The sequence below is a fragment of the Trachinotus anak genome, unplaced genomic scaffold (genome assembly GCF_046630095.1).
Source record: "Trachinotus anak isolate AG129_WGS33_773 ecotype Australia unplaced genomic scaffold, CSIRO_AGI_Tana_v1 ptg000011l, whole genome shotgun sequence".
In the NCBI taxonomy this organism is placed as follows: Eukaryota; Metazoa; Chordata; class Actinopteri; order Carangiformes; family Carangidae; genus Trachinotus; species Trachinotus anak.
The window spans coordinates 19,706,199-19,731,524 of record NW_027273862.1 but is presented as its reverse complement, the minus strand read 5'-3'; the positions used below and the strand labels follow the sequence as shown (position 1 = coordinate 19,731,524).

Sequence of the window (25,326 nt, the reverse complement as noted above, 5' to 3'; positions counted from 1 at the left end):
GACACAGAACAAAGAAAACTCGTTGCTGTGATAAGTTCAACAAGCTTTTGGTTTAAGTTGACTGATTTTTAAGCAGACAGGAGTTTGTCCACTTCATCGACCACATCTGTCCAGGTTTTTACAGTATTTTACAATCACAGGGTCAAAACCTCATTCAACATGGACACTTCACTGTGTGTTGATGACTTAAAAGTTGCAGAAAGTGTTTTTTTTCACAAGGCAAAAATAAAATATCAGTTTCAATTTGCAAAACACAAACTGCTGCACTCTGAAATGAAACTAAAAACAAAGGATCTTTAAGGATCTTAATTTGACCTGCTGAGGATAACGCCATCAGCTTCACTTTTATAAAATTAAATTAGGCTAAACATTGAAACATGTAAGAAAACCCAGGGAAATAAATCTTAAACATAGGAGAAGATATGTTGAAAAACACAGTGGCTGATGCTGAGTGGTCAGTTAGAGAGACAGTGGGCAAATTTAGGTCCTACAAAATAAAAATACACAGGTAAAATTATCCACCGGTTAAATGTTGGTTGGATTATTGTTATGAATCTGATAATAAGGTTATTTTTCTCACCCTGATGTTCACACAGTGAAAAGGGAGCAGGATCAGGAGGATTCCTCTTTACAGTGTGTGTTTGTGTGTAGGAGGGAAGGAAACATTTTAACAGTGACCATGCTGGACAGTGTCTTCCCGCCTTTTGTTTCCCCCCCACTTCTTAAATATATTTTCTTCTTCTATGATGGAGGCTACAGTATCTGTCTTTTTCAGTTACAGAAGGTATATTTACTCATGTACTATACTTGGGTATAAATTTGAGGTACTTCACTTGAGTATTTCCATTTCCTGCTTTTATATACTTCCATAGTAAGTGCTTACTTCAAAGATTAAGATGACCAGTATATACTGAAAACATATACATTATGATACATACAAAGATTAGACAAAAAACTAAAAATATTCCAAGTATAAGTAAAGTCTTTCATTCAAAAAAACCTTTGAAATATAATCAACAAAATGTACTGACAGTGTGAGCAGTAAATGTCACTCTGCAGTAAAATGATATTTTATTTAACTGGATTGTTAATACTGATGCACCAGTGTTTCAGGTGGAGCTGGTTCGACTACCTTAGAAACAGGTAGATAGTGTTGTCGTGCTTTGCCCCTTTGGGTAATTTACCTGCCTGGATTGTATTATTTCCCTTTTATTTTGAAATTTCTCCCCTTGTGTGTATCTGTCCTGTTCCCTGAAGAAACCTCGAGCCTCTGGTTTTTGTAGCTGGAGTTACAGGGCGCAGGGCCCCCTGGGGGTCGGGGGCCATCAGCCCGATAATTGAATCACTCACATTGAGAGCAAATGAACAAATACAGCAGAAAAACAGACTCTGGAACGATAGACTAAAAAAGTCAAAGGTTTGTTCTCATCATCTACAGCTGAAATTAATTTGAGCCACTGGGGGGAAATGAGTTACCTTGCTAACCCTATAATCTACAGTGGCTGTGTTGTGTTCCTCCTAACAGGTCTCATTTGGCTTTAAATTGGGTACAAAATTTGAAATTTGAATCTCATTTCGGGCCAAGAAATTATATAAACATTTTATGGCCTCACAGCATCAGAGCCCCATTCATTGTTAATGCATGTTCACAAATATTGACCAAACTGTTCTGAGGCACAGGAATAAGAAAAGTGAGTTCTGTCAAAGGGCTGGGTTCTCCTTTAAATGCACAATCCGGATTATGATTGTAGTGTCCAATCCATGATTATAGTGGTCTGTCCTCAAAGCATCTGGTGCAGAAAAATAACAGACTAAATTATAAACATTAAGGTCATTACAAAAGCCTATAGAAGACTTCAATAGAATTATCATATAAACTTGAAACTGAAAAAAAATCCATGATAGAATTGAGATTTCTGACACATGTATGTGTTTTAGGATAAAACACTGGACTGAATAAATGTGAGCAAAGCAGGACAAGCAGGTTCCATTTGAAGGTATTTAATCTTTTGCTTGCAGTCAGTCAGGTGTGAGTGATTACATGTCTACAAATGAAAGAAAGCGAACATACAGGTCAAATTCTGTCACTTTATCTTGAATAAATCAACAAACAATTCTGAATCAAAATCAGTACATACATTATCGCTTTAAATATATAATCGTGGGAGAACAAACCAAGGAGATTAAATGTACCACTGAACAACAAAATACACGACTTGAGGAAATATAATGAAATAAACGACTCACTCGACACACTCAGGAACAAAGGTGAGAGCAGCTCAGCTGAAGGACAAACGGAGAATGAGCTCAGGACACAGAACAAAGAAAACTCAAGACACCTGTGTGAGCTGCCCAGTTCGCTCACCTGTGCTCCTCAGCCCAGCAGTCATGTGACCCCACTTCCCACAGGATGCTTTATTTAAGTATTTAACTTTATTTAATGTATGTACTCATCTACGAACATATTAAAATGATGATTTTCAAAGACTTAACCTGCTCTGCAGTGACAGTATTTGAACATAATGAACAAACAGCGCCCTCAGGCCACTGCATTTACATGTCACTGCGCTCTTTAGGGGTCAAAATGAAAATGCACTCAGTCCTCTCATTGAGGCAGGTTATCAGTGAGGATGTCACTTCCTTGTCAATTGTAATTTTTCTGTTACTGGGGCAGTGGTTGTAGCTTGTTCTCTGTAAGGAAATGACCAGAGATGAGATTTAAAGATTTTTAAATGTATTACAATAAGTGATAAGATGCTAAGAGACAGTCTCATCTCCTCAGTGAGGACGTCACTTCTTTGTCTCTCATCACTTTGTCTGTCTGGGGCAGTGGCAGCAGCTTGTTTTACCCGTCTGTGTCTTATATCAATACAACTCAATGGAAATGACCAGACATATGATTTAAAGAATTTATCTGTGGCCGTGAATCTCCATCAGCTGAGTCTCCTCCCTCTGCAGCTCCACCTTGATCCCTCACCTAAGTGCACTCTTCTTCTCAGTCAGCAAGATCTTGAATTCATTTCAGATATATATATATATATATATATATATATATATATATATATATATATATAGATATATATAGATATATATAGATATATATATATATATAGCCTGTAAAATGATATGAGGTTGATGAGTATTTGATCACTTCCAGTGGTGATGGCACACAGTAAACTCAGAATAACAAACCTAAATAAATGAAGGTGAAAGACCTTGTAAACATGTTTGTTGTCTCCATTTTGCAGCACTGAGAGTCACACAGCAACAGTTTTTTGACTGATAAATCAAAGCTTAGGAGGATGTGCATACAATGAACGCACTTGTGAACGCGCAGCGCCAGGCAAGCAACTTGTATTGAACTGAATGGGCGCCATTTTTAGATCTGGCATCCAAGTCTTATAATACATCCATGAATGTGATATAACAATGCCAAGTGACCATGTGAACGCTGAGTTGTTTAGTTGGTGTTGTGTTGCCATCTAGTGTTCAGGATTCAGTATTCATTTTATTTAATCAGTTATATTTTTATAGCATATTCCAAATGGAACACAATGCAGTATGTTTCACAATAATACAGAAATTTGATAAATCTCTGAAAACTGGTGAGATTATTATTAGTGAAATAAAATGATAGCATGCAGACTGTCATATTTCATTGCATTTCAACATAAATCTCTTCAACATAAAAAAAAAACAACAACATTCTTTAAGGTGACATGACAAAAAGGATCTGAACTGTATATGTTCAAAGTTAAGACATACTATCAAAATTCAGATTTTCATTTACAAAAAAGAAGAACCTGAGAGATTTGTTGTGGCATTATTAATCTCAACAATCAGCAAGTTCTACTTAATGTTGAGGTTAAAAAAAGAAAAAAATAGGGAAACTGACAGGATTCAATTGAACAGAGAGTTCAGTGCCTCTGATTCTACACAATAATATACACTAGGCCTATCCAACTCAGTAAACAAGAATAATTCCAGTAAGAGTAAAGAATAACAAAAACTCCCCTTTCTTAAGTGTGAAGTGGTAGCTTCCTGCTAAAACAAACTACCACCAGTTACACCCAACAACTGAAGCCATCAAGACAAACACACATACAGCCACAAGGATTTGCATTCTTTTGTAACAATGTCTACATATCAAGTGTAAAGCTAAAATTCCTCATCCTTTCTGGATGACACAACTCTCTTCCACACATCACAGCATGTTTTATCTCAAAGCATGTGTTTAGTGTCTCTACTTTAGAATGTGACCAAACCTGATTGAGCTGCATCAACTTGTATTTACACGCATTTCAAAGTCAAACAAGAAAGTCTCCAGTATGTCACAGAAAAGCATGGTTCAATTTTTGACCTGTTGGCAAAACATTCAATTCCACTAAGTAAGAAAATATATTTAAAAAACGACCACAAAAAAAGGTTACTAATAGAACATAAATGCCACTGTATTCTACTATTATTGTACTGAATGGCAAAGTGGCAAAGTGGTCTCAGATTTTGGACCCCACTGTGTGTGTGTGTGTGTGTGTGTGTACTACTTAACATATATATATATAAAAAAATACACACATATTGTTCAGGGGATCTGTGAAATGTTTGTTAAGTTCCTAATATTTCTATGGCATGAGTTTTGCCACAGACAAAGACATAGACAAATTTACAGATTTTTGCCCCGGGCAGTGTTTACATCTTAACTAGAGGGATTATAACTGTTGACCACACCCACCAACTCCCTGTTAAAAACAGATCAGATGGACTTTGTGGGCACCCACTGGTTCCCTGCCCTTCCCCAGTGGATCCTCCCAGTTTTGTGCTTCAAGTCACACCTACAGTATTTTGACGTGATAAACAACCTGACCCTAAAACTGTTCCACCTCTCAAACATGTAATTGCAGATTATGCTTAACTCTACTATAAGAACAGCATTTTCTTTTTTTCTTTTTTTTTTTTTTTTAGCCAATTATGTCATAGTCACGTCCATTTAGGCAAAATGTTGATCGAGCCAATTGGGTCACACCTTGAGTGCGAAGTGACTGGAAGCAATTTGAAAAAACTCAATTGAAATAAAGTATAAGATTGAAGACAAGTGGTTGGTACAGACTGGAAGCCTTAGTCATCGTAGTCCCTCCGGGGCGGCTTATTGGCTGGCACGGATGGTTTGTCGTGATTACGATCATCATAGGGCTCATCATAGCGGTCGTCATCATTGCCACGGTCTCTGCGGTCATTGTAGCGGCGCTCGTCGTCATAGTGGCGGTTATCGTCATAGCGCTCATTGCGATCACTGTACCTGTCGCGACGGTCGTCATAGTCGCTGCGCCGGTCGTCATAGTCGCTGCGCCGGTCGTTGTAGTCGCTGCGCCGGTCGTCATAGTCGCTGCGCCGGTCGTTGTAGTCGCTTCTCCGATCGTTGTAGTCGCTTCTCCGATCGTCGTAGTCGCTGCGGCGGTCGTCGTAATCCTTGCGGTGGTCGTAGCTGCGCTCACTCCGCTCCTCATAGCGGTCACGGCGATCAGCAGGTATGTCATCCTGCCCATCAGCTCTGCGAGTCTCCACAGCCGGTTCTTTATCATGGTACTCTTCCTCACGGACTCTGGAAGGTGGACACACAACAGTCAGATGTTTGGGGTGAGTTTTTGTTTTTGTGTTTTCCTGCGGAACCATCGTTGCCTTGAAACCACCTCAGGCGTGCTGTCATGGTTGTATCTCAAAACATTTTCACATAGGCTGCTCAAATGTGGCTACAGAAATCTGGTAGGTAATAATGAGATTTATTAGTTTATTTAGTTTAACTCTCTGATGGACTGAGTAAATTGAAAGATTTTTTAAATATTTTTGTTCTGTGTGACGTGCTTACACTTAAAACCATTTCTCCTTTAAGTTTTGCATCTCAGCATCAGTTTGTTTGTGGGCAATATTTAAAGTGAACAGATCTTAACTTTTGTCCACATCACAGCATCTTGTTCACAGCATCTGTGTCAGAGTGTTTGTACATCTGCATGTTTCTTTGAGGTAGAGAAGCATTACCCCATGGCATATTCCTCCTCCTTTTTCTTCTTACGGCAGCAGCAGCAATAGATGATGATGATGAGTATGATCAAAAAGGCAACAACTCCGGCAATGATTCCTGCAGTGGAGCCAATGTTCATGGAAGCTGCAGGATTGAAGACAAGTTGGGAGAATAAAAGAACAATTAATATTATAATAAATTATTGTAAAGATGTATTTTTGGGAAATGCTAAATTCCCATATTGTTAATGAAAATGGAAGGTTTCTCTCACGTGGCATGACTGCGACAGTGATGTTGCAGGTAGCAGAGCGGATCTTGTTGCTGGAGGTGCAGATGTAGAATCCTGATGTCTCTCTGGAGATGTTGTATAAAGACAGGATACCTCCCTCTGAAAGACAAAGGGTCAGTCATGTGTACTGTACACATCACTGCTACCATGACTGTGTTGCTTATTTTACAGACTACAAGTCCTACAATGCTACTGCTCATAAAAATACATATTCTGGAAACTGCAACGTGCCCAATAAATAATCACTGTTGTTTATCATATTTCCTGACGGTTTTATAGTACATTTTGGGGATACGAAGGTGTACTAATACAGAGGAGTGAAATATTTCTTTTAGACATTTCTGTCTGTCCTCCTATGTCAACTATTCCACCCTGTTGGTCTTCAAAAGAGCACTTAGAAGAATGTTTTTCTCAGTACACATCTTGATCACCCTTTGGTCATTCTTTAATATCTAAGGGCTCTTAACCAAATATGTTTATGTTAGTTTATGCAAAAATTAATTTAGTGTATGTGAATTATTTCAACTCACAAATGTCAACATAAGAATCCGCCTAAATAACCTACGAGAATTTGTGCTCAACATTAAAAGTGCATACCCTGATCTTGCTGTAGAGCCTATTACTGCCTCTAAATTCCCAAATTTCCTCCCAGCACTCTGAAACTCAACTGTGTTGACTTCCAAAACATCATCAGTGTTTGTGAGCACACACCACCCTGTGGGTCATCTTCAAACATCAAACACTGCGGCCTGATTGTGGCCATAGTTGTTCTTTTAAGTTAAGTAAACCTTTATACACTGACACGTCACTTGTATTTTTCCAGAATATCAATATTCAATATTCAATAGTCCCATCAGAAACTGTGCCACTCATACTTACTGTCAGTGGTTCTGGGGTCTGGAACACGAGGCACATCCCGAACATCACGACTTTCCCACTTGTAAGTGGGTGGTGGGGAGCCCTCCTCAGACACACAGGTCAGGTTGATGTTCTGGCCGTACTCTGTCTTACCCTGGATCTTACAGATGGGCTTAGATGGAGCCACTAGAAAGATAGAAATAAAAATAAGGTGTGAGTTGTCCTTAAAAGTGAAAATAAAATAATTTATCCTGTGATAACAACTTCTTTAATGACATAAACCATATGAATAATAGAATATGTCCTTCCCATCCACCCATTAGCTATACAGGTTTATCCCTCAAGGTTGGGTGGGATACACCCTGGATAGTTTTACATTCATGCTTACATTCACACCTATGGTCAATTTAAAGTTATCAATAAACCTTTTTCTACATGTCTCTGGATTGTTGGAGGAAACAGGAGCACTCAGAGGAAACCCACACAAGTGCAGAGCAAACTCCACACAGAAAGGCCCCAGCTCGTGTGTAGTTTCAATCCCAGACCCTTCTGGCTGTGAGGTGATAGTGCAAACCACTATTATATTATTTCAGTTATGTTATTATGTTGTAACATGACGTAGAACACAGGAAGTGTTGTTTTTTTTTTCCACTTCATTGCAGTAAGAACACACACCTTCAATAGCTTTCATAGCAGAGAGGAATGCTAAACATTATACTGACTGATCTTTATACTTATACTGAAATACCTGATACCATATTAAATGGAAAGAAACAACATGCAATCCACAGTTCTTTTCACCCACGTTTAAACATTTAAATCAAATATTGTATTTTTCTTTGAAAACAAATGCCACGTTACCTAGAACCACCAAACGTGCAGTGTCAGCTGGCTTGCCCTCATCATCACCTGGGATCTGGACACGACACTCAAAAAACTTGTTGTCAGCCAGCGTGATGGAGGAGAGTTTTAGGTTGGCCTTTCCAGAGGGGATGTCTACGTCCACAGACACCCGACCTTCATACACTGATTTGATGTCAGTGGTGCCAGAGGAGTAGTAGGTGAGGATAAGGGTCTGTTACACAATAAAAGCAGCAGGGGAAGATTAAAAGAGGAAGACCAAGTTCTGCTATTACTTTTCTTATTCACAATACACAGTAAAGTAGGATCATGGTGATCATGTCAAATAGACAGACAGATACTTACCTCTTTAGCGTTAGCTTGTGCAGCCTCAACAGACCATGAGATGATGACTAGTTTCCCAGCAGTTAGGGGTTTTGCAGGTGTAAAGCTGCAGGGTAGTGTGATGTTGTCACCCCTGGCATACTCATATATCTCCTGCGGGATGTTCACATTGAGGGCACCAACACCAGACAACACTGTAGATGACATTAATAGACTATGTTACATGTACTTATGTAAGTATGTACATGTTACATGTACATGTTACATGTAGGCTACATACTTATTCCATTCACACACAGCACAAAGAACAACTGATTTAAAGCTGGCCCAGATGATTTCTGGTTTTCGTTTGTCTCCACTAACAGTAAACGGAAAATCTTTGGATTTTGTTGAAACAAACAAACAAATAAACAAACAAACACACAAACAAACTGAGAACTGGGAAATAATTGGTGGTTGCGCCCACAGTGTCTCATATGCGCCATTATCGACCAAAACCATTCTATGAGGTTACCAGTGTTAGGATTATATGAAAGGATACCGTACAGGTCATCAGTATATTAACATTTGACAATATTGATTTCAAAATATTGCGTCCATTACATTTTAGAGAAACAGATCAGTTGCATTAACAGGTCACCTGGGCCTGTTCCGTTTTAGAAGACCTGAAGGTGCTCAAACAGGTGTGGCAGCTAGGTTAGGCGCAAAGGACAGAAACAAATGTTATTTATCAAAGAATAGACCTACTCACCCAGACACAGCAGAGTTAAACTTGAAATCCTCCCCTCCATAGCTAAGACTTTTTTTCTCATGCCAGCCGTTTTTCTGCTTGAGGTTGTTTTTTTTTTTTTTTTTTTCAGAAAAGAAACTGGGAACCGGAGCCGCCCGGCGCGCAGTTGCATCGAAACCCGACAGCGTCCCGTGTGTGATGCGCCCGCTAGGAGTGCCCGCCGCTTCCGGGTGACTGACAGCGCCCGCCACCAATCACCGCAGCCTCTGTTGTTCAGGTAACATTCTTGCTGCGCCCCCCTGACGTGTTTCGGCTCGTCCTCTCATCTAGTAAGCTAGGCCTTTATTGGACTCCACAGTCAGATGAGTTTTCTAAGGCTTGATTTTACAGCAGGAGCACTTGTCGTTTATTTCCCATACAGTTTCTTGCACTATTTCTAATTAAAGATCTCATAAAATCACACATGTTCGTCTTGAAATAGAAAGCTTATGTTGTCAAATATTAACAGAAATAGAAGAAAATCGTTTTTGTTTTACTGTCTTTTAACAATCAGGCTTATGTTGCAAGAGAGAGAAAGATGAGGGGTGTTAAAGGACAAACAAAACCGAACAGTTAGGGTGTTTGTTGTGTAGCCTAGAGTAAAGCTGATGTGTGCTGGTGGAACAAAGGAAGCATTTTGTCCTGTCAGACTGGTTTGACAGGATTTACCACCTAAGGGCACACACACACACACACACACACACACACACACACACACACACACACACACACAAAAGGAAAGAGAAAGAGAGAAGTAGCCGATATGGGGCTCCATTTGTGTCTATGTCAACTGAACATGTGACAAAATACTTAAGTCTGTGCAGCTTTGAACTGAACTTCAGAACCTATTTTAACAATCAGACTGTGTCGACTGCGCACCTGACAGAACATTTGTCTTTGTCAGTTCTACTTCAAACTGTACCTTTGTCATCTAGTTGACTTTGTTGTTGTAGACGACATGTCGATGTGTTGTTTGACTGAATTGTTGCACGTGTCATTTAACTGTGTTGTTGGACAGTCTGACTATTAAATAGTTTTGTCACAACTGAAGTTCAGTGTACAGGTGGACATATTTTTGGCACAAATGGAAGCACATACTATGGCTAGCTAGTCCCTGCATTTCTTTGTCTGTCTATCTCCCTTTATCTGCACGAGAGTGGGTGTGTTGCACAGACATGTGTCTGGGTATGTTTGTTATGTTTTTGTGGGGACATGTGACGAATCATTTTTATTGTATGAATATAGGCTATGTTGTATTTATGTCTGTATTTACAATTGTATTTATTTTATTTATATTTTGGTTTATGTGTGTGTAAAGTGCACTGTAATACATTTGTATGAAATGTGCCTGTACAAATAAATTTTGATTGATTGAATGATCAAAATATTTGATTTTGAGAACCTAAACACATTCACATAACTCCAAACCCTATGGTTTGGGTTTGGCTCTGCCCTGATTTGTAGTTACTGTGCTGTACTATAGTGCCACTTAGTGGATGGAAAAATACCCAACAATACTGTCCAACATTGTGCTACATGGATAACCCAGCCTTTGGAAGCCTATAGAGGACTATATTCAAATGATAATGTAATTCCACAATAGCATTATAATTTTCAACATGTGTATGTTTCATTTGAGTCAAAAAGAAAATCATAATGCAATAGCTCAATTTGCATTTTCATTTTCACATACTTGTATGGGTGATCTATGACAATATTAAAATGAAAATGGAAAAGCTATTTGACATTTAATTTTCAAGGTCATACCCTCCTGCACAGTGGACAGTATTCAAATGCAATATGCAAGACATCGACCACATTTTCATTCACATGTCAAGTCCCCATCATAAGAGGAGGGGGACCCATCCTGATAACTGGGAATGTTGCTGCTAGATACCATTCTTCCTGAGTTTAATAGGAAGGGAAGATCACAAATCCATCAAATTCTTACTGCTGACATACCTATAACAGGTAAGTCCTGTAAATACAAGCCTGATATTACCCAAATTCCCCAAAACGCATCCTGACAGCTGGTAATGCTTGATTCGAATTGATCAGATGACAGATTTATGATCTTCCCTTCCTATTAAACTCAGGGGGAATGGCATCTGACAGTGTCATTCCCACCTGTCGGGATGTGTTCCCCCCTGTTATGATGGGCATTTTGTATCAGGCTGAAATTTACAGGACTTACCTGTTATAGGTAGACTGGTCAGCTGTATGAATTTGACAGATTTGTGATCTTCCCTTCCTATAAACATAATGACTTAGTTTAACATCTCTAACAATTGAAATACCTATGTAATTAACTTTTAATGATAAATGCAGAGTCAAAAACACTTAAACAACATGGAACTCTTGTCACCCGCTGTTGCATTGTAGACCAGAATTTTCTTTAAGAGAAAAGTCATGTTCAGTTTTATCTAGGACAACCAATCGTGCAGTGTTGGCCACCTCCACACCATGGAAGCTGCAGGATTAAAGATAGAGGGGTTGGGATAAGAAAAACAGAGGAACTGATATTCTATTTAAAAAAATGTATTCATTGGAAATGCTAAATTCACACATTGTTAATGAAAATGGAAGGTTTCTCTCACGTGGCATGACTGCGAGGGTGATGTTGCAGGTAGCAGAGCTAATCTTGTTGCTGGAGGTGCAGATGTAGAATCCTGATGTCTCTTTGGAGATATCGTATAAAGACAGGATACTGCCCTCTGAAAGACAAAGAGTCAGTCATGTGTACCGTACACATCACCGTACACATCACTGCCTCCACTGCCACTACCCACTTAACCTCCAAAACATCATTGGTGTTTGTGAGCACACACCACCCTGTGGGTCATCTTTAAACATCAAACATTGTGGCCTGATTGTGGCCATAGTTGTTCTTTTGCAGAGGTGAGTAAACTTTTATCTGCTGATAGCTGACTTGTATTTTTCCAGGATAAATAGTCCTGTCAGAAACTGTGTCACTGCTACTTACTGTCAGTGGTTCTGGGGTCTGGAACACGAGGCACATCCCGAACATCACGACTTTCCCACTTGTAAGTGGGTGGTGGGGAGCCCTCCTCAGACACACAGGTCAGGTTGATGTTCTGGCCGTACTCTATCTTACCCTGGATCTTACAGATGGGCTTAGATGGAGCAACTAGAAAAGAAAAAACAAGAAATTTTAATTTTTTTTTGATTTGTCCTTGAAAGTGACAACAAAAGAATGTATCCTGTGACAAGAGCTTCTTTAGCGACATCCATCCGTCAAATTATCCATTAGCTACACCACTTATCCTTATAGGGTCGCATGGGGGGCTGGAGCCAAACCCAAATGACATGGGGTGACAACCATTCACGCTCACATTCATACCTACAGGTGCCTGGGGGGAACCCACAAAAGCACAGGTAGGACTCTTTAGTGACATATACTGTATAAATAATATAGTATTTTATTATGTAGTTACATGATGTAGAATACAGTAAGTGTTATAACATAAAGATGGCAACCTGTTACAGAGAAAAGGAAGAGAAAAAGTTGGATAAACTCTTAACATAGAAATGTCTTTGTGCTACTTAAATATGTTGTGTTTTTTTCCCCACTTCATTGCAGTGAGGTGATGTGCCTCCAGTAGCAGTATAATGCTAAACAATATACTGACTGAGCTTTACACTTTCAGTAAAATACCCAAAACTACATTAAAAAGAAAGCAGAAACAACATGCAATCCACAGTTCTTTTCACCCACGTTTAAACATTTAAATCAAATATTGTATTTTTCTTTGAAAACAAATGCCACGTTACCTAGAACCACCAAACGTGCAGTGTCAGCTGGCTTGCCCTCATCATCACCTGGGATCAGGACACGACACTCATAAATCTTGTCATCAGCTAGCGTGATGGAAGACATTTTTAGGTCCGCCTTTCCAGAGGGGATGTCTACGTCCACGGTCACCCGACCTTCATACACCGATTTGATGTCAGTAATGCCAGAGGAGTAGTAGGTGAGGATAAGGCTCTGTTACACAATAACAGTAGCAGAGGAACATTAAAAGAGGATAATGTTGATTTGATCAGATATCTATCTATCTATCTATCTATCTATCTATCTATCTATCTATCTATTTATCTATCTATCTATCTGTCCTGACCTCTTTAGTGTCAGCTTGTTCAGCCTTAACAGACCATGTGATGATGACTATTTGAGGACGGGCTCTTGCAGGTGTAAAGCTGCAGGGCAGTATGATGTTGTCGCCCCTGGCATGCTCATATCTCTCCTGCGGGATGTTCACATTGAGGGCACCAACACCAGAGAACACTGTCAAAAATGCAATCATATTGATTATTACCATTTGCTTGCAATTGTCTATCATAAAAAAACACTAAAGTGTGATTAGGTTGATGATGTTAATCTGTTACATGTGCCTCTACCGTGAATGATTCAGCAGGGTAATTTTACATCTGTACAAATAACTTATTATCCCATCCTCCCACCTACAAACACACACAGCACAGAGAACAACAGACTGAAAGCTGGTCCAGATGATTTCTGGTTTTCCTTTGTCTTCTGTGACAGTAAATGGAAAATCTTTGGATTTTGACAAAAATAAAATAAAATAAAATAAAATAATTAAAAAAACAAAGCAACAACAACAAAACAAGACATTTATGGACCCATTTGCTCTGGGAATATGTGTTGGGCAATTTAATCGACTAAGTGATTCACCCAGTAATCAAGAAAAAATAGATAGATTAATCCATATTGAAAATTATTGTTGGTTGCACCCAAAGAGTCTCGTATGCGCTGCTGGAGACCGAAACCATTCTATGAGGTTACCAGTTTCAGGTCTATGTGAAGGAAAACAGTAGAGGTCAACAGCATATTAACATTTGACAGCTGATACAAAATATTACGTCTTATAAATTTTGGTTTGTTTATGCAACAAACGAATGAAACAGTTCATTTGGTTTTAGATTACCTAAAGGTGCACAAACAGGTGTGGCAGCTCAGTAAGGCACAAAGGACTGAAACAAATGTTATTTCAGGAATACTTACTCAAACACAGCAGAGTCAAACTAGAAATCCTTCCCTCCATAGCTAAGACATATATTTTCTAATATCAACTGTCAGTGGTTCTTCCGCGTGAAGTTGTTTTTTTCTAAATGAAACAGGGCTAGCAGGGTAAGAAGAACACAGGGGATAGGAATCAAGTGCCAGAGGCAGAGCTAATGTAGTTCAGCGATTTTATTTACACAGCGAGGTGCAAAGGCTTACAGGACTAAGCGGTAGGCAAGGGTCATGACCATGCAAATAGGCAAACAAATCCAGTTATGAGGAAGCAGGAATCCAAAGTCTAATAAACAGGAAAAGAGCCAAAAAACAGGTGAACATCTGTCTTGCATAACAAGTCATCCAACCTGAAACAACCATATAGGTCGTTTTTTTTATAGGAGTGTCTCCTGAAATGGCGCCCCTTACTGTGGACCGCTGTTGTCATGGTTACAATACTAAACACACGGACTGTACCTTTTTATATACAGTTTATTGAGTGTACCGACAGTGGCATACTTACCTTTGTCGCCATAGTTACTATAATAACGGGCATGGCTTGGTTAGGTTTAGGCACTAGTAAGTGATAATAAATAAATAATAAAACTATTCGGTCAGGTGTAGGAAAAGATAGTGTTTTTGGTTCAAATAAGTTCTTCCTCAACATTAGAGGATCTTTGTTGTCATGGTAATAATACAATAATAACAACGTGGTTAACTTTGTGAAACGGTCACTGATAATTACTTTCACAGGGGAATTAAACACCACTCTCCCGTGTTATATTCCTGTGTTTTGTTGACCCATCCATCCACCGCGACCTGGTCATGGATGTAGATTTATACATCCATGATTTGAACCTTCTCCAAACCATGGATGCATAATAAATCCATGCTCCAAACACAGTCTTTGTCGCTCTACATACTACGTCACTGCACACTTAACCCTGTCATAATTACAATGGCTGCCAGATGTCGCCTAAAAACTGGGACTAAGGCTGATTAACGAGGCTAGTGGGCCCCGGGGTAGAACTGTTGCGCATGTCCCGGGGTCAAGAGATGGCGGTGACATCAGCATTATGTGAATGATAAAAATATGAAAAATGAAATAGCAATTGACAAAATGTTGGAATTTCAAATCAAATTGGAGATAGTAGGCAAAGGTTGAGCACGACTGCTCCGTGGATCAGAGGTAATCAGTCGGGCAGACATGGATTTTGATGAAGTGTGTGATAAAGTTGGGGAACAGATGAATGAAAAATAAGGTGAAAGGGAATAAATGAATTAGAAATGACAATGGTGAGAGATATGACAGTGGGGAAGAAGAGGGTGAGCAATATCAGAGGGAAAGACCTAAGAACTGTATTGTCATAATAGGATTTAATTAAAAGGCTCAAGAAAGTATGAAGAAAATAAACCTGTTTGTGCTAACAACTACTAGTGAAGGTACATTCTCACTGGGTAACTCACCTCATTGGCTTTGGCACATATATGTGCCAATGTGCACACATATATATATATATATATATATATATATATATATATACATACATATATATATATATATATATATATATATATATATATATATATATATATATATATATATATATTTCACATGCCCTGAGTTCAATTGCAACAATATTTTTCATTCAAGCCTCTTTATAATATGAGAATCTATATTTCTTGCTAATATTGAAGATAATAAATAATCACATGTTCAACTGTTACCTGTAATTTGCAGTATTTGCACATCCCAGTTGCATGTTTGAACTGCAGCCTAACTCAAACACAAGCCAAAAAACAAAAAACAAAAAACAAAAAAACAAAAAACAAAAGACAGGTTAACAGTACCTCAAACTCAAACAAAAGCCAAAAAATTAAAAAAGAAGTACAGAAAGAAATAAAAAAACAAAAACAAAAGACAGGTATTACCCAGAGTCATAACACTAGCTGTAGAACACAGTGGAGGACTTAGCAGCTAAAGAGCCAGATATTTCTATCAGGTGTTGGTAGATTCAAATAATTTGAAATCTTTTGTCTTCTTCTTCGTTTTTAACCGTCTCACACTGACCCCTGTGGCATCGAGCTTCTTTCCTGCGTGTGCCATCCCTGACTGGTGACTGTAAAGCAGGGATGAAACCTGAATCGATCTTCAGACAAGTGTCGGAGGCTGTAAAGGATTAGCCTATCACCTGCTTTTTTATTTGTCACTTAGAAGGTTTTATATGACTGCTATAGAAAAACCTGCTACCAAAACCTGTTAAATTGTTGTCGGTCCTGCAGCACTTTGTGCAACACAGCAGCTCCAATATGGCATTTTGTGATGGGCCAGATTTCAGGCCAGACAGCAACAAAGGATAATTAAACTGTGTATTTTTGTGGTACGCTTATTATCATTATGTACGCTCTAAGTATTGATCATAGTTAGAGTGTCGCAACATCTTTTGCATTGCTTGATATTTCTGTGACATTTCAGGCCTGAGTAACCTTTCCTTGTATAAATTATTAATTTCCTTTATTGTATTTTCACAAAGCGAGTCCCTCTTTAGAAAGGGTAGAAAATAATTAAAAGATTAGTGTTTTCTTGCATCCACACCATATGTATGTGTATGTGTGTGTGTGTGTGTGTGTGTGTATAACTCAAGAGAATATACAATGTGTTTTACCAGCCACTCATCTCCATGCTCCTTTCTTTTTCTGTCTCTCATTCCCTCCTTTTTCTCCGCTTAACACTATAACCAATTTCACCCCTTGTGCACTTGGAAGTCTTATCTCCCTTCCATATAATGACTCCGGACCACAGGACACCTTTCGTTTGCTATCTCATACAATTAAAGCACGTAAAATTGCCTGGCGGCTCTTGACAAACCACAGAGATAAATAGGGATTAGAGATGTTCTTTCTCCGTGGCATATTACATCCTGCTGGATTACTGGTCACCATTGTTTCTTTGTTTGTTTTCAACTGTGAGGGGTCTGTTATGAATCATTTCTCTACTTGAGTGCCAGCTAATAGCTTGTTAGCACTTTCTCATCTCTGATACCTGTGATGTCCTATTATCCTGAGGCAGCTGAGGGTCAGTAGAGACATCACTTTCTACAGGAACCCTCTGGGTACCAGAAGATCAGGTAAATTAGCCCAGCCACTCTGTGAAAACGCCGCCATGCCATAGGCCTCAAAGGATCATAACATGACTCACTCCCTGGTTAATGCATCTCAATCACTTTTGGACCTTGTGGTATATAGTTTCAAATGACTGGGAACTGAGCACAGATTCATAACAATGGTCTAAGAATGATATCATCTAGGGAAGTGATGATCTTCATTTGCCTTACATAATCTATAGCCACACTTTTTGTCATGACATTTGGAACAGTAAACACTTCCATGTCCCCTCAGAATTAACTGTAAAACCTTTGGTTATCCCTTAGCTTTTCCTCTAGCACCATCCTGTGGTCAAAATTATATACATACACCGATCACCACTTATACATTACCATTAGGTTCAGTATTGGCTCTGCAAATATTCACTTTTCTAGGGCAATATTCTAGATGTTCAAAGACCACCAGCGTGTGTGCGTGTGTGTGTGTGTGTGTGTGTGTGTGTGCTGAATCTGTTTAAAGATTCCCAGTTTTAATTTATTGTTTTCACTGTCACTTCTGTTTGTTAATGTTACTGTTGTTTTGCTGTTTACTTTCTGGATTCTGGATGGACAGTTCAGATTTGTTGACATTAAAGCCATTCTAAATTCTTATCAGCAAATGCCAGCGTGCTAACATGCTTTTTTTTTTTTTAATGTGGGATTGGGGGGTTGGGAGGGGTGGCACCACTACAAATGACTGCACTGCAATTCATTTTGTGTACCACTCTGACACTATATCTCTGTCACACCATAAGATTTATGGTTTTAAATATAGTAAACACCAAACTATATCATTGTACCACCATGATTCAGCCCAGTGTAGTTATTAAAAGAAAAAAAAAAAAACGAGGTACAGAACAGTGATGTGAGAGAGGAACTAAAACGCCTGTGCATGTAGCTTCAGTTTCAGAAAAAACAACAACAATCAGGGAAATCTCTGCTCTGTCAGTCAAAAACATAAAACTGATTCGTAACATTGTAACTTATGGTGTAATCTATGCTGTAAATTCACTTTGTTTACAGTAAACCTTAAAATCATATTTCAAAAAACCAAACAAACAAAAAACAAGCAAAAAAACAAAAAAAAAACAAACAAAAAAAAACAAACAAAAAAAACCAAACAAATTGAAAAAAGTTTTTAAGTTTTTAAGTCAGTGAAGTTATAAAAATAACAAGCAGAACATCTAGCTTCACAACTGTTTTCTTTTTGGTCTTAACCAGCCTATACGCCTTTAAAGGATATCTCAAACAGAGAATTACAAATAGGCTACTTCTTTCCATTTTCTTATTTTTCTTGTAGATTCAGAACCACAGGCAGGAGTATTGATTGTTCTGGGTGAGGCATATGCTTACACTGACCGCACTGAGTGACAGCCCCTGTGGAGTATCCCCACGCTCCACGCCGAAGAGGACACGCACACACACACACACACACACACACACACTACTTTCCAGTCGGACACAAAATAGTCACTGTCTTCTCCCGAAAGCCTGCAGGGACCAATCAGTGTTTCCCTTAGTTTAAACTTTTATTTAAAATAAAAAGAAAAGAAAAGATATGAAAAAAAAAAAAACACACGTCTCTTGAATAGTTAGTTGGTTTGACCGTGGGAGAGATGGAGCATCTGTACCCAAACGCGTCGCGCAGCGTCACAACTCTCCAAACCTCCACAGGGACGATGTGGTTCACCGGCGTGGCCATCGCTTCAGTCTACGGTGTGATCAGCGTGCTGGGGCTGATCGGCAACATCACGTTGATCAAGACGTTTTGCTCCGCCAAATCCACCCGCAATGTGCCCAATCTCTTCATGTCGAGTCTTGCGCTCGGCGACGTTTTACTGCTGGTGACCTGCGCTCCGGTGGATGCCAGCCGCTACCTGTCAGAGGAGTGGCTGTTCGGCAGAGTGGGCTGTAAAGTCATCCCCTTCATTCAGCTCACCTCGGTTGGGGTGTCTGTCTTCACTCTCACAGCCCTCTCTGCTGACAGGTAGGCTATGATTTTTATTTTTATAGCCTTTTTTGTTGACCCTATAATCAGGACAATTTAAAGAAATAAATCATCCAAATTACCCAAATATTATCCTAATGAGGATATGTTCTGGCCACATTTACTAACCTGATGTTTTATCACTGAAATGACAAGCAAATATTTAATCGTGTATCGATCGGGGAAGTAATATGCACGACAGAGCTGGCAAGGCGGTCGACAGGGGCGAGATCAGGAGGCACCAGTTGCTCCGGATTCAGTCTTCAGTTATTTGCCGTCAATTAATGATTTTAAACCTTTGTTGTAAAATGGGATTAAGAGGTCTTTTGCCTGTGTAGATGATAAAATTAATAACTGTTACAGTGTAATAACATATACCAATAACAAACCCTGAGAGCAGAAATCTGAATAACATCACCTAACACCAGGAAAATACCAGTGGTGTGTGTGTGTGTGTGTGTGTGAGCGAATATAACTCTTTATTTTCTCTTGCTCAAAGCAGCAGAGACCCCTCATTTACCTGTGTCACATAAGATCTTTCCACTGTAAGAAATGGATAATCTTGTGGGTGTCAGAAAGGAGATTGAGTGAGTTTTAATTGGCTTTATCCTCCAGCTTTGTGAAACCAGTGATAATGTTTTATTCCTGGAGTGTATGCAAAAAAACATTTCTGCAAAGTTGTGAATATGCTATGATCGAATTCGAGATACATTTAGAATGATCATTTGAAATACACTGTTCTTTGCTGAGAGTTGGGTAAGTTAGATACACTGCACAGTGTAAGTGTGTATGGAAGAAGACTGATGATAAAAAAAATTTGAGAGAGCAAACCGACTAATTCTGTTCAGTTCAGCATTTAAGGCTGCACAGACACAGATAGTATGAGCAAAATCACATCTGAGATCACAAGACGTCATTTGCCAGCCATTTCTTAACTGATAAACTGCAACAGGACACACCCACATCTGGACATCAGGGTTGTGCTGTTTTCAAAGTAAAAGTCAGCTTTTGAATGTATTGATCCTGTGTAAGGAGCGAGTGGTGACAAAATACTGCTCTTTCTCTCCATCTTGTGGATAAAACAACATCACTGTCCCATTCTGTGTTCCCATTTCAAAAATTTCTTTAAATGCTATCCTCACGTCTTCTGTCTCTTAGAAATGCTGGTCTCTCCAAGGTGATGTAACAATCATATAGATTCATGTTTTGTCCACCAGTTTAAATTATGTTCTGGAGAAATCTTCCTTTTTTTTCTTTTTATTTTGCCAGACAGGTCTAAACCCTACAATTTCCATGAGTCTCAGTTGCCATTGTTATGGAGAAGAGGCCTTTGTGATGAATGAGAGCAGTAACAAATTCAAAATGCCCTGTCACAGCTGAAAACCAAACCTGGTGCCATATTTGCTGAATTCATCCAAAATTGATGTAGAATTTAAAAGTGAATAGATTTAAGCCGTAGATTGTGTTAATTGTTTACTCGGCAGTGTAACCTGTAACCTCCTCTCTTGTTAGCAGCTTAACTGATAGGATGTGACTTCCCAAAATGCACTTGGGAGTTGTCGTTAATTTCTACCTTGAATTCTTTTTGTCTTTTTTTAAAAATATTTTTACAGAGACTACAGACTCACTTCTTGCTGAGCCAAACAATAGAAGAGCCCCAACTGTACCTAACAGCCTGTGCAGAAAATGAAAAAAATATGGAAAATAAATCATAGCTTTAGTGTAACTGTATAGCCCAAAATTCAAGCCAAAAACCAAACCAAACAAACAGGCATGCAAAGGTTTTATATGTTGATTACGTTTCCATTTCACACTGCAACTGCTTGTCATATTTTGGGATGTTGCAGTTTTTGTTGGATTAAACCCATAGGAATGATGCACAGCGGGCAGGGGTCAGAAGAGGGGCCAATTATACCTAGCTGCAAACAATAGCTCTCTTTTTCAATATGTGCAAAAATATATCTTTGTCCCCTATGCACAGTCACAGTTTGGAAGACGAACCCATTAAAGACAAAATTGAATTTTGAACTAGGTAGAAACCGTTTGCCTTTAAGTTTCTTGTCCTGTAAGCTGTGTCATTACAGTTGTTCATCCAAAGAGAGAAATCCTGCTATTGTCATAAGTTTGCAACAGTATTTCTCAGTTTAAGGTAGTTGCAGATTGATTCACATTTTGAGTTAATAGGGGATGGGGTAGATGAAAAGTGCTACAGAGGAGACACGTTTAACTCTGTTCAACAGGACAAGCTTCTCTGCGTATTATCAATCAATCATTTTAAGAAGAGAGATGAAAAGGGCAGGTGAAGAGGTGAGTGTTGATGGGTTTTCAATAACTTTTAACATTTCAATAATCCCAGCTGTGTCTGTCAGTAGTGCACCAACTTTTGCCTCTTGTTTAATTCAGTGTATTGGCTTTGTCACAAGTAGAAAAATAGTGTGGCTTTTTGCACCACATTGCCGTTTCTCACTTCCTCCAAAATGGGCACAGACAGGAACCCATTTTCCCAATGATTACTCAAAATCTCTCACACTGCTATTATTATTATTGTTATTATAATTTTTTTTTTATCGCCACACACACCTTAAAATCTGTGTGAAAAATGGTGTGTGCACTTTTCTGGCTGCTCTGTTTCTCTATGGATGTACTGGATTTGCTAATGGGGGTCGTTGTTGTTGTTGTTTGTTGTTTGTTGTTATTACTTTCAACAACATGACAACGTGCACGTCAAGTGCACCACACAACACTAAGCTGCAAGTTTATTAGTCACTGTTGAACTGAATACAGGTATTTCTAATAGTTTGTCCACTGCTTTTACTGTAGAGTAGATTAAATCTAGATTTAGTATTAGACACGTCTGCCAGTATGATTCAATACAGCCTCCAAAAATGTTGAATCAAGTTTTCTCTAAAGCACTTTCAACAAAACTGAACTTTATAGCCATAATGGGTTCTTGTGGCATTGTTGTATAAGACTACAGTGTTTTTTGTTAGGTGTACCCAGTAACTTCGAAACGTGAAGCAGAGAATATGCGGAAGGTGAAAGGGAGGTGTGTATGTTGAGGTTTGGCTCGCTGATTTTTCCTGTTTAGGATAAGGAAATATGATTTAGTGTGATTTAAATCGTCTAAGGACATCGGTATCCTCAAATAAATGTCCATAAATCCACAGGAAAATCACAGAAAATAGATGCTCCTTATTGGTGCAGAATTTGAGAATCATTACAAGTTTTCCTCAGGAATGAAGTAACCCAGTGAATAACAGGTGCTCCTAATGGCTCTGACAAATTATCCTTGAACCAAGTGGTTTTATATAATTATAAACAATTACTTTAAACACAGACAAGTGGAAAAAAATTGAGGACTATGTTTAAACAGAAACAAGAATTAATAAACTGTGGAAGTAAAGAGGGCAAGGACAAAAGTACTCGACTGCCTTTCATATAACCTGCCTGTTCCTTTCACCACAGTTAAGATTTTAATTACTCCGTTCAACTATTCATAACACCACCAGCCTCATGTTATCTTTTAGATGAGGCTTGTTGTTATTGCTCCCCATTTTGTATATGACTTCCTCAAGTTCAATAGGGGTAATGCTTTGAACACTAATACATAATAGATCAGCGGCAAGACGTTACTACTTTTTGTGGACAGATAGGAGGAAAAATCTGGTTGGTGTTTATTCTCCTCTAGCGTTACACTGTTTTGTTACCTACCTGTTACCATAACGAATTATATATTTTCTTAATAAAATTCGAACTCACAGTGACAAATCTGTGGCTCTCAATAATATAATAACTCCATGAATATTAATTAATGGTTTACCAACATTTTATACTGCATTATTACCAAATGCAAAAACAAAGGCATTTGTTGAGTCTTTAATGAAACAATGGAATAGAAACTTCTGAACTTGAGAATGTAATATCCACAACTCTTACCATCTATCTATCTATCTATCTATCTATCTATCTATCTATCTATCTATCTATCTATCTATCTATCTATCTATCTATCTATCTATCTATCTATCAGGTACAAGGCCATTGTGAAGCCCTTGGACATCCAAACTTCAAGCACCACTACCAGCATTGTCCTGAGGGCGGCGCTCATCTGGCTCTTCTCCCTGGTTCTGGCTATCCCTGAGGCCGTCTTCTCTGACCTCCACACTTTCAACATCACTTCCACTAATGAGAGCTTCATCACCTGCGCACCTTATCCCCATGCTGGGGAACTGCACCCTAAGATCCACTCCATGGCCTCCTTCCTTATTTTCTATGTCATTCCCTTGCTGGTCATATCTGTGTACTACACCTTCATCGCCCGCAGCCTGATGAGGAGTGCCTCAAACCTGCCTGTGGAGGGAAACATGCACGCAAGACGACAGGCCAGTGTTAAAGCTTTAACTAGCAGGGCAGTAACCCCATTTGCAAAATACCGAGGTCATTTTGTGTGTCTTATGTCATGTCTTATTCAGTCAGTTAATCATAGTTTTGTGAAATTTATTTAGTTACATTTCTAGACCAAACATTGACTCGTAGGTGGTTTAATCCTTTTCTACACTGCTAGGAGTAAAATTCTGGTGAGGAAATACTGATTTATTTATATAGGCACCATGTGTGAAAATTTAGCATATAACCATCAAAATTCCAGAAAGAGCAGCAACAACATAACCTCAGTGACCTCAGCAGTTGCACCAGTCCTGGTTATTAGTTATATTTTTTGGTTAATGCTGTAAAAAATGATCTATTATCTATTTTTTCCTTTTTTTGATGTTTTAATGTCACTTTTATTAACTAGGATTGGTCTTTGGTTTTGAAGTTTTTTTCAATAACCCACAGGTTGAATCAAGAAAGCGCTTGGCGAAGACGGTGCTGGTGTTTGTTGGTCTCTTTGCGGTATGCTGGCTTCCCAGTCATGTCATCTACTTATACCGCTCCTATCACTATTCCCAGGTAGACTACATCAGTTACTGACTATATTTCTGATAGAGCATTCCTGTTTATTTGTTTCTCTCTGTTTGTATGCACGAGGTGTCCAATATAGATTTACTGTCTTTATCTGTATTTTGTGTATATTTGTATCTGTATATGAGGGGGGTGGGCTTATACAGGAGGTTGTTAGAAATCATCCATACAGCTTCATTTACTGGATTTCATTGTTTTCTACTGGCTTTTATATCCCCCTGTAAAAAGTATTAAAAACAACATCTGTAACATATAATTTTAACCATGTATCTAAATGAATTAATTAGTTATTAGTTGTGTCTTAGATTCTGTTTGTCCAGAGCACATCCATAATCAGAATGATGGATTTATTGCTTCTCAACTCTCCACCGTCTATCTCTCCCCTGCCAGGTGGACACCTCACTGGCTCACTTTGTGTGCAGCATCGTAGCTCGTATCCTGGCCTTCACCAACTCCTGCCTCAACCCCTTCGCCCTGTACCTGTTGAGCAAGACCTTCAAGAAGCAGTTCAACCAGCAGCTGTGTTGCTGCTGTCGTATGATCCGCAGACACTCCTCACAGAGCCCGACACATTACAACACACATGTGGCCTCTGTCCGCAGCACACATTACTCCATGGCAAGTCTGAGCATGATCAATGGAAGACAGATCTATCAGGAGGATTGTGTGTAAGTTTGTGTGTGTGTGTGTGTGTGTGTGTGTGTGTGTGTGTGTGTGTGTGTGTGTGTGTTTGTCACTTCAAGAAAAACACATCCACATTCAATCCATTGCTCTTTTGGTGATGTATCTGTATCTCATATCAGTTACTGTCATAGCACTTTGTAAAATATCTTTACAAATATTTGACTTTCTTTTCCACGTCAATTACTTTACTGTGGATGCACTATTTAAAAAAGAAAAAAATCCATGCTGCATTTTTGCTTTTGAGTCAATGGCTAATTGTTAGCCATACAAGACGGTCATTCCAAATACACAAAATCCTAGAAATTTCATTTATACTTATAATACTAATTTGTTTCCCCAGTTATGTCTTAATTGGAAATGCTGCCTGGACGAGGCTCACTGGATACTGTGTACCA

General features: G+C 38.9%; 2 protein-coding genes across 5 annotated transcripts; one reads left to right on the top strand and one right to left on the bottom strand.

Annotated features, from left to right (window-relative positions):
- Window positions 1-3,488: 3,488 nt before the first annotated feature.
- LOC139627719 (cell surface A33 antigen-like) lies at window positions 3,489-14,349 on the bottom strand. 4 transcript variants are annotated; one of them, XM_071488750.1, is made up of 8 exons: window positions 9,826-11,545; window positions 9,100-9,789; window positions 8,370-8,542; window positions 8,025-8,238; window positions 7,185-7,349; window positions 6,288-6,404; window positions 6,034-6,160; window positions 3,489-5,599 (listed from the first exon to the last, which is right to left on the bottom strand). In XM_071488750.1, exons 2-8 carry the CDS (start codon window positions 9,248-9,250, stop codon window positions 5,116-5,118), a joined length of 1,431 nt encoding a protein of 476 aa, XP_071344851.1. In that variant the 5' UTR covers window positions 9,251-9,789; window positions 9,826-11,545; the 3' UTR covers window positions 3,489-5,115. The 4 variants fall into 4 exon arrangements, with proteins under 4 accessions (XP_071344851.1, XP_071344852.1, XP_071344853.1 ...); XM_071488751.1 differs by lacking the exons at window positions 9,100-9,789; window positions 9,826-11,545 and adding an exon at window positions 14,162-14,349; XM_071488752.1 differs by lacking the exons at window positions 8,370-8,542; window positions 9,100-9,789; window positions 9,826-11,545 and adding exons at window positions 13,257-13,423; window positions 14,162-14,347.
- A 4,383-nt stretch (window positions 14,350-18,732) lies between these two features.
- grpr (gastrin-releasing peptide receptor) lies at window positions 18,733-24,919 on the top strand. The gene is made up of 4 exons (XM_071488753.1): window positions 18,733-19,285; window positions 23,316-23,667; window positions 24,122-24,235; window positions 24,638-24,919. Exons 1-4 carry the CDS (start codon window positions 18,915-18,917, stop codon window positions 24,917-24,919), a joined length of 1,119 nt encoding a protein of 372 aa, XP_071344854.1. The 5' UTR covers window positions 18,733-18,914.
- Window positions 24,920-25,326: the final 407 nt, after the last annotated feature.

Bases quoted from the DNA above. Each gene is read 5' to 3' on its own strand.
- LOC139627719 (XM_071488749.1), bottom strand. From the start codon at position 9,250: ATGCAACTGCGCGCCGGGCGGCTCCGGTTCCCAGTTTCTTTTCTGAAA. The intron at 8,543-9,099 runs GTGAGTAGGTCT...TGTCATCTACAG, and splicing joins TTTAACTCTGCTGTGTCTGG to TGTTGTCTGGTGTTGGTGCC. The intron at 8,239-8,369 runs GTAAGTATCTGT...ATTGTGTAACAG, and splicing joins CACAAGCTAACGCTAAAGAG to ACCCTTATCCTCACCTACTA.
- grpr (XM_071488753.1), top strand. From the start codon at position 18,915: ATGGAGCATCTGTACCCAAACGCGTCGCGCAGCGTCACAACTCTCCAA. The intron at 19,286-23,315 runs GTAGGCTATGAT...TCTATCTATCAG, and splicing joins ACAGCCCTCTCTGCTGACAG to GTACAAGGCCATTGTGAAGC. The intron at 23,668-24,121 runs GCCAGTGTTAAA...AATAACCCACAG, and splicing joins ACATGCACGCAAGACGACAG to GTTGAATCAAGAAAGCGCTT.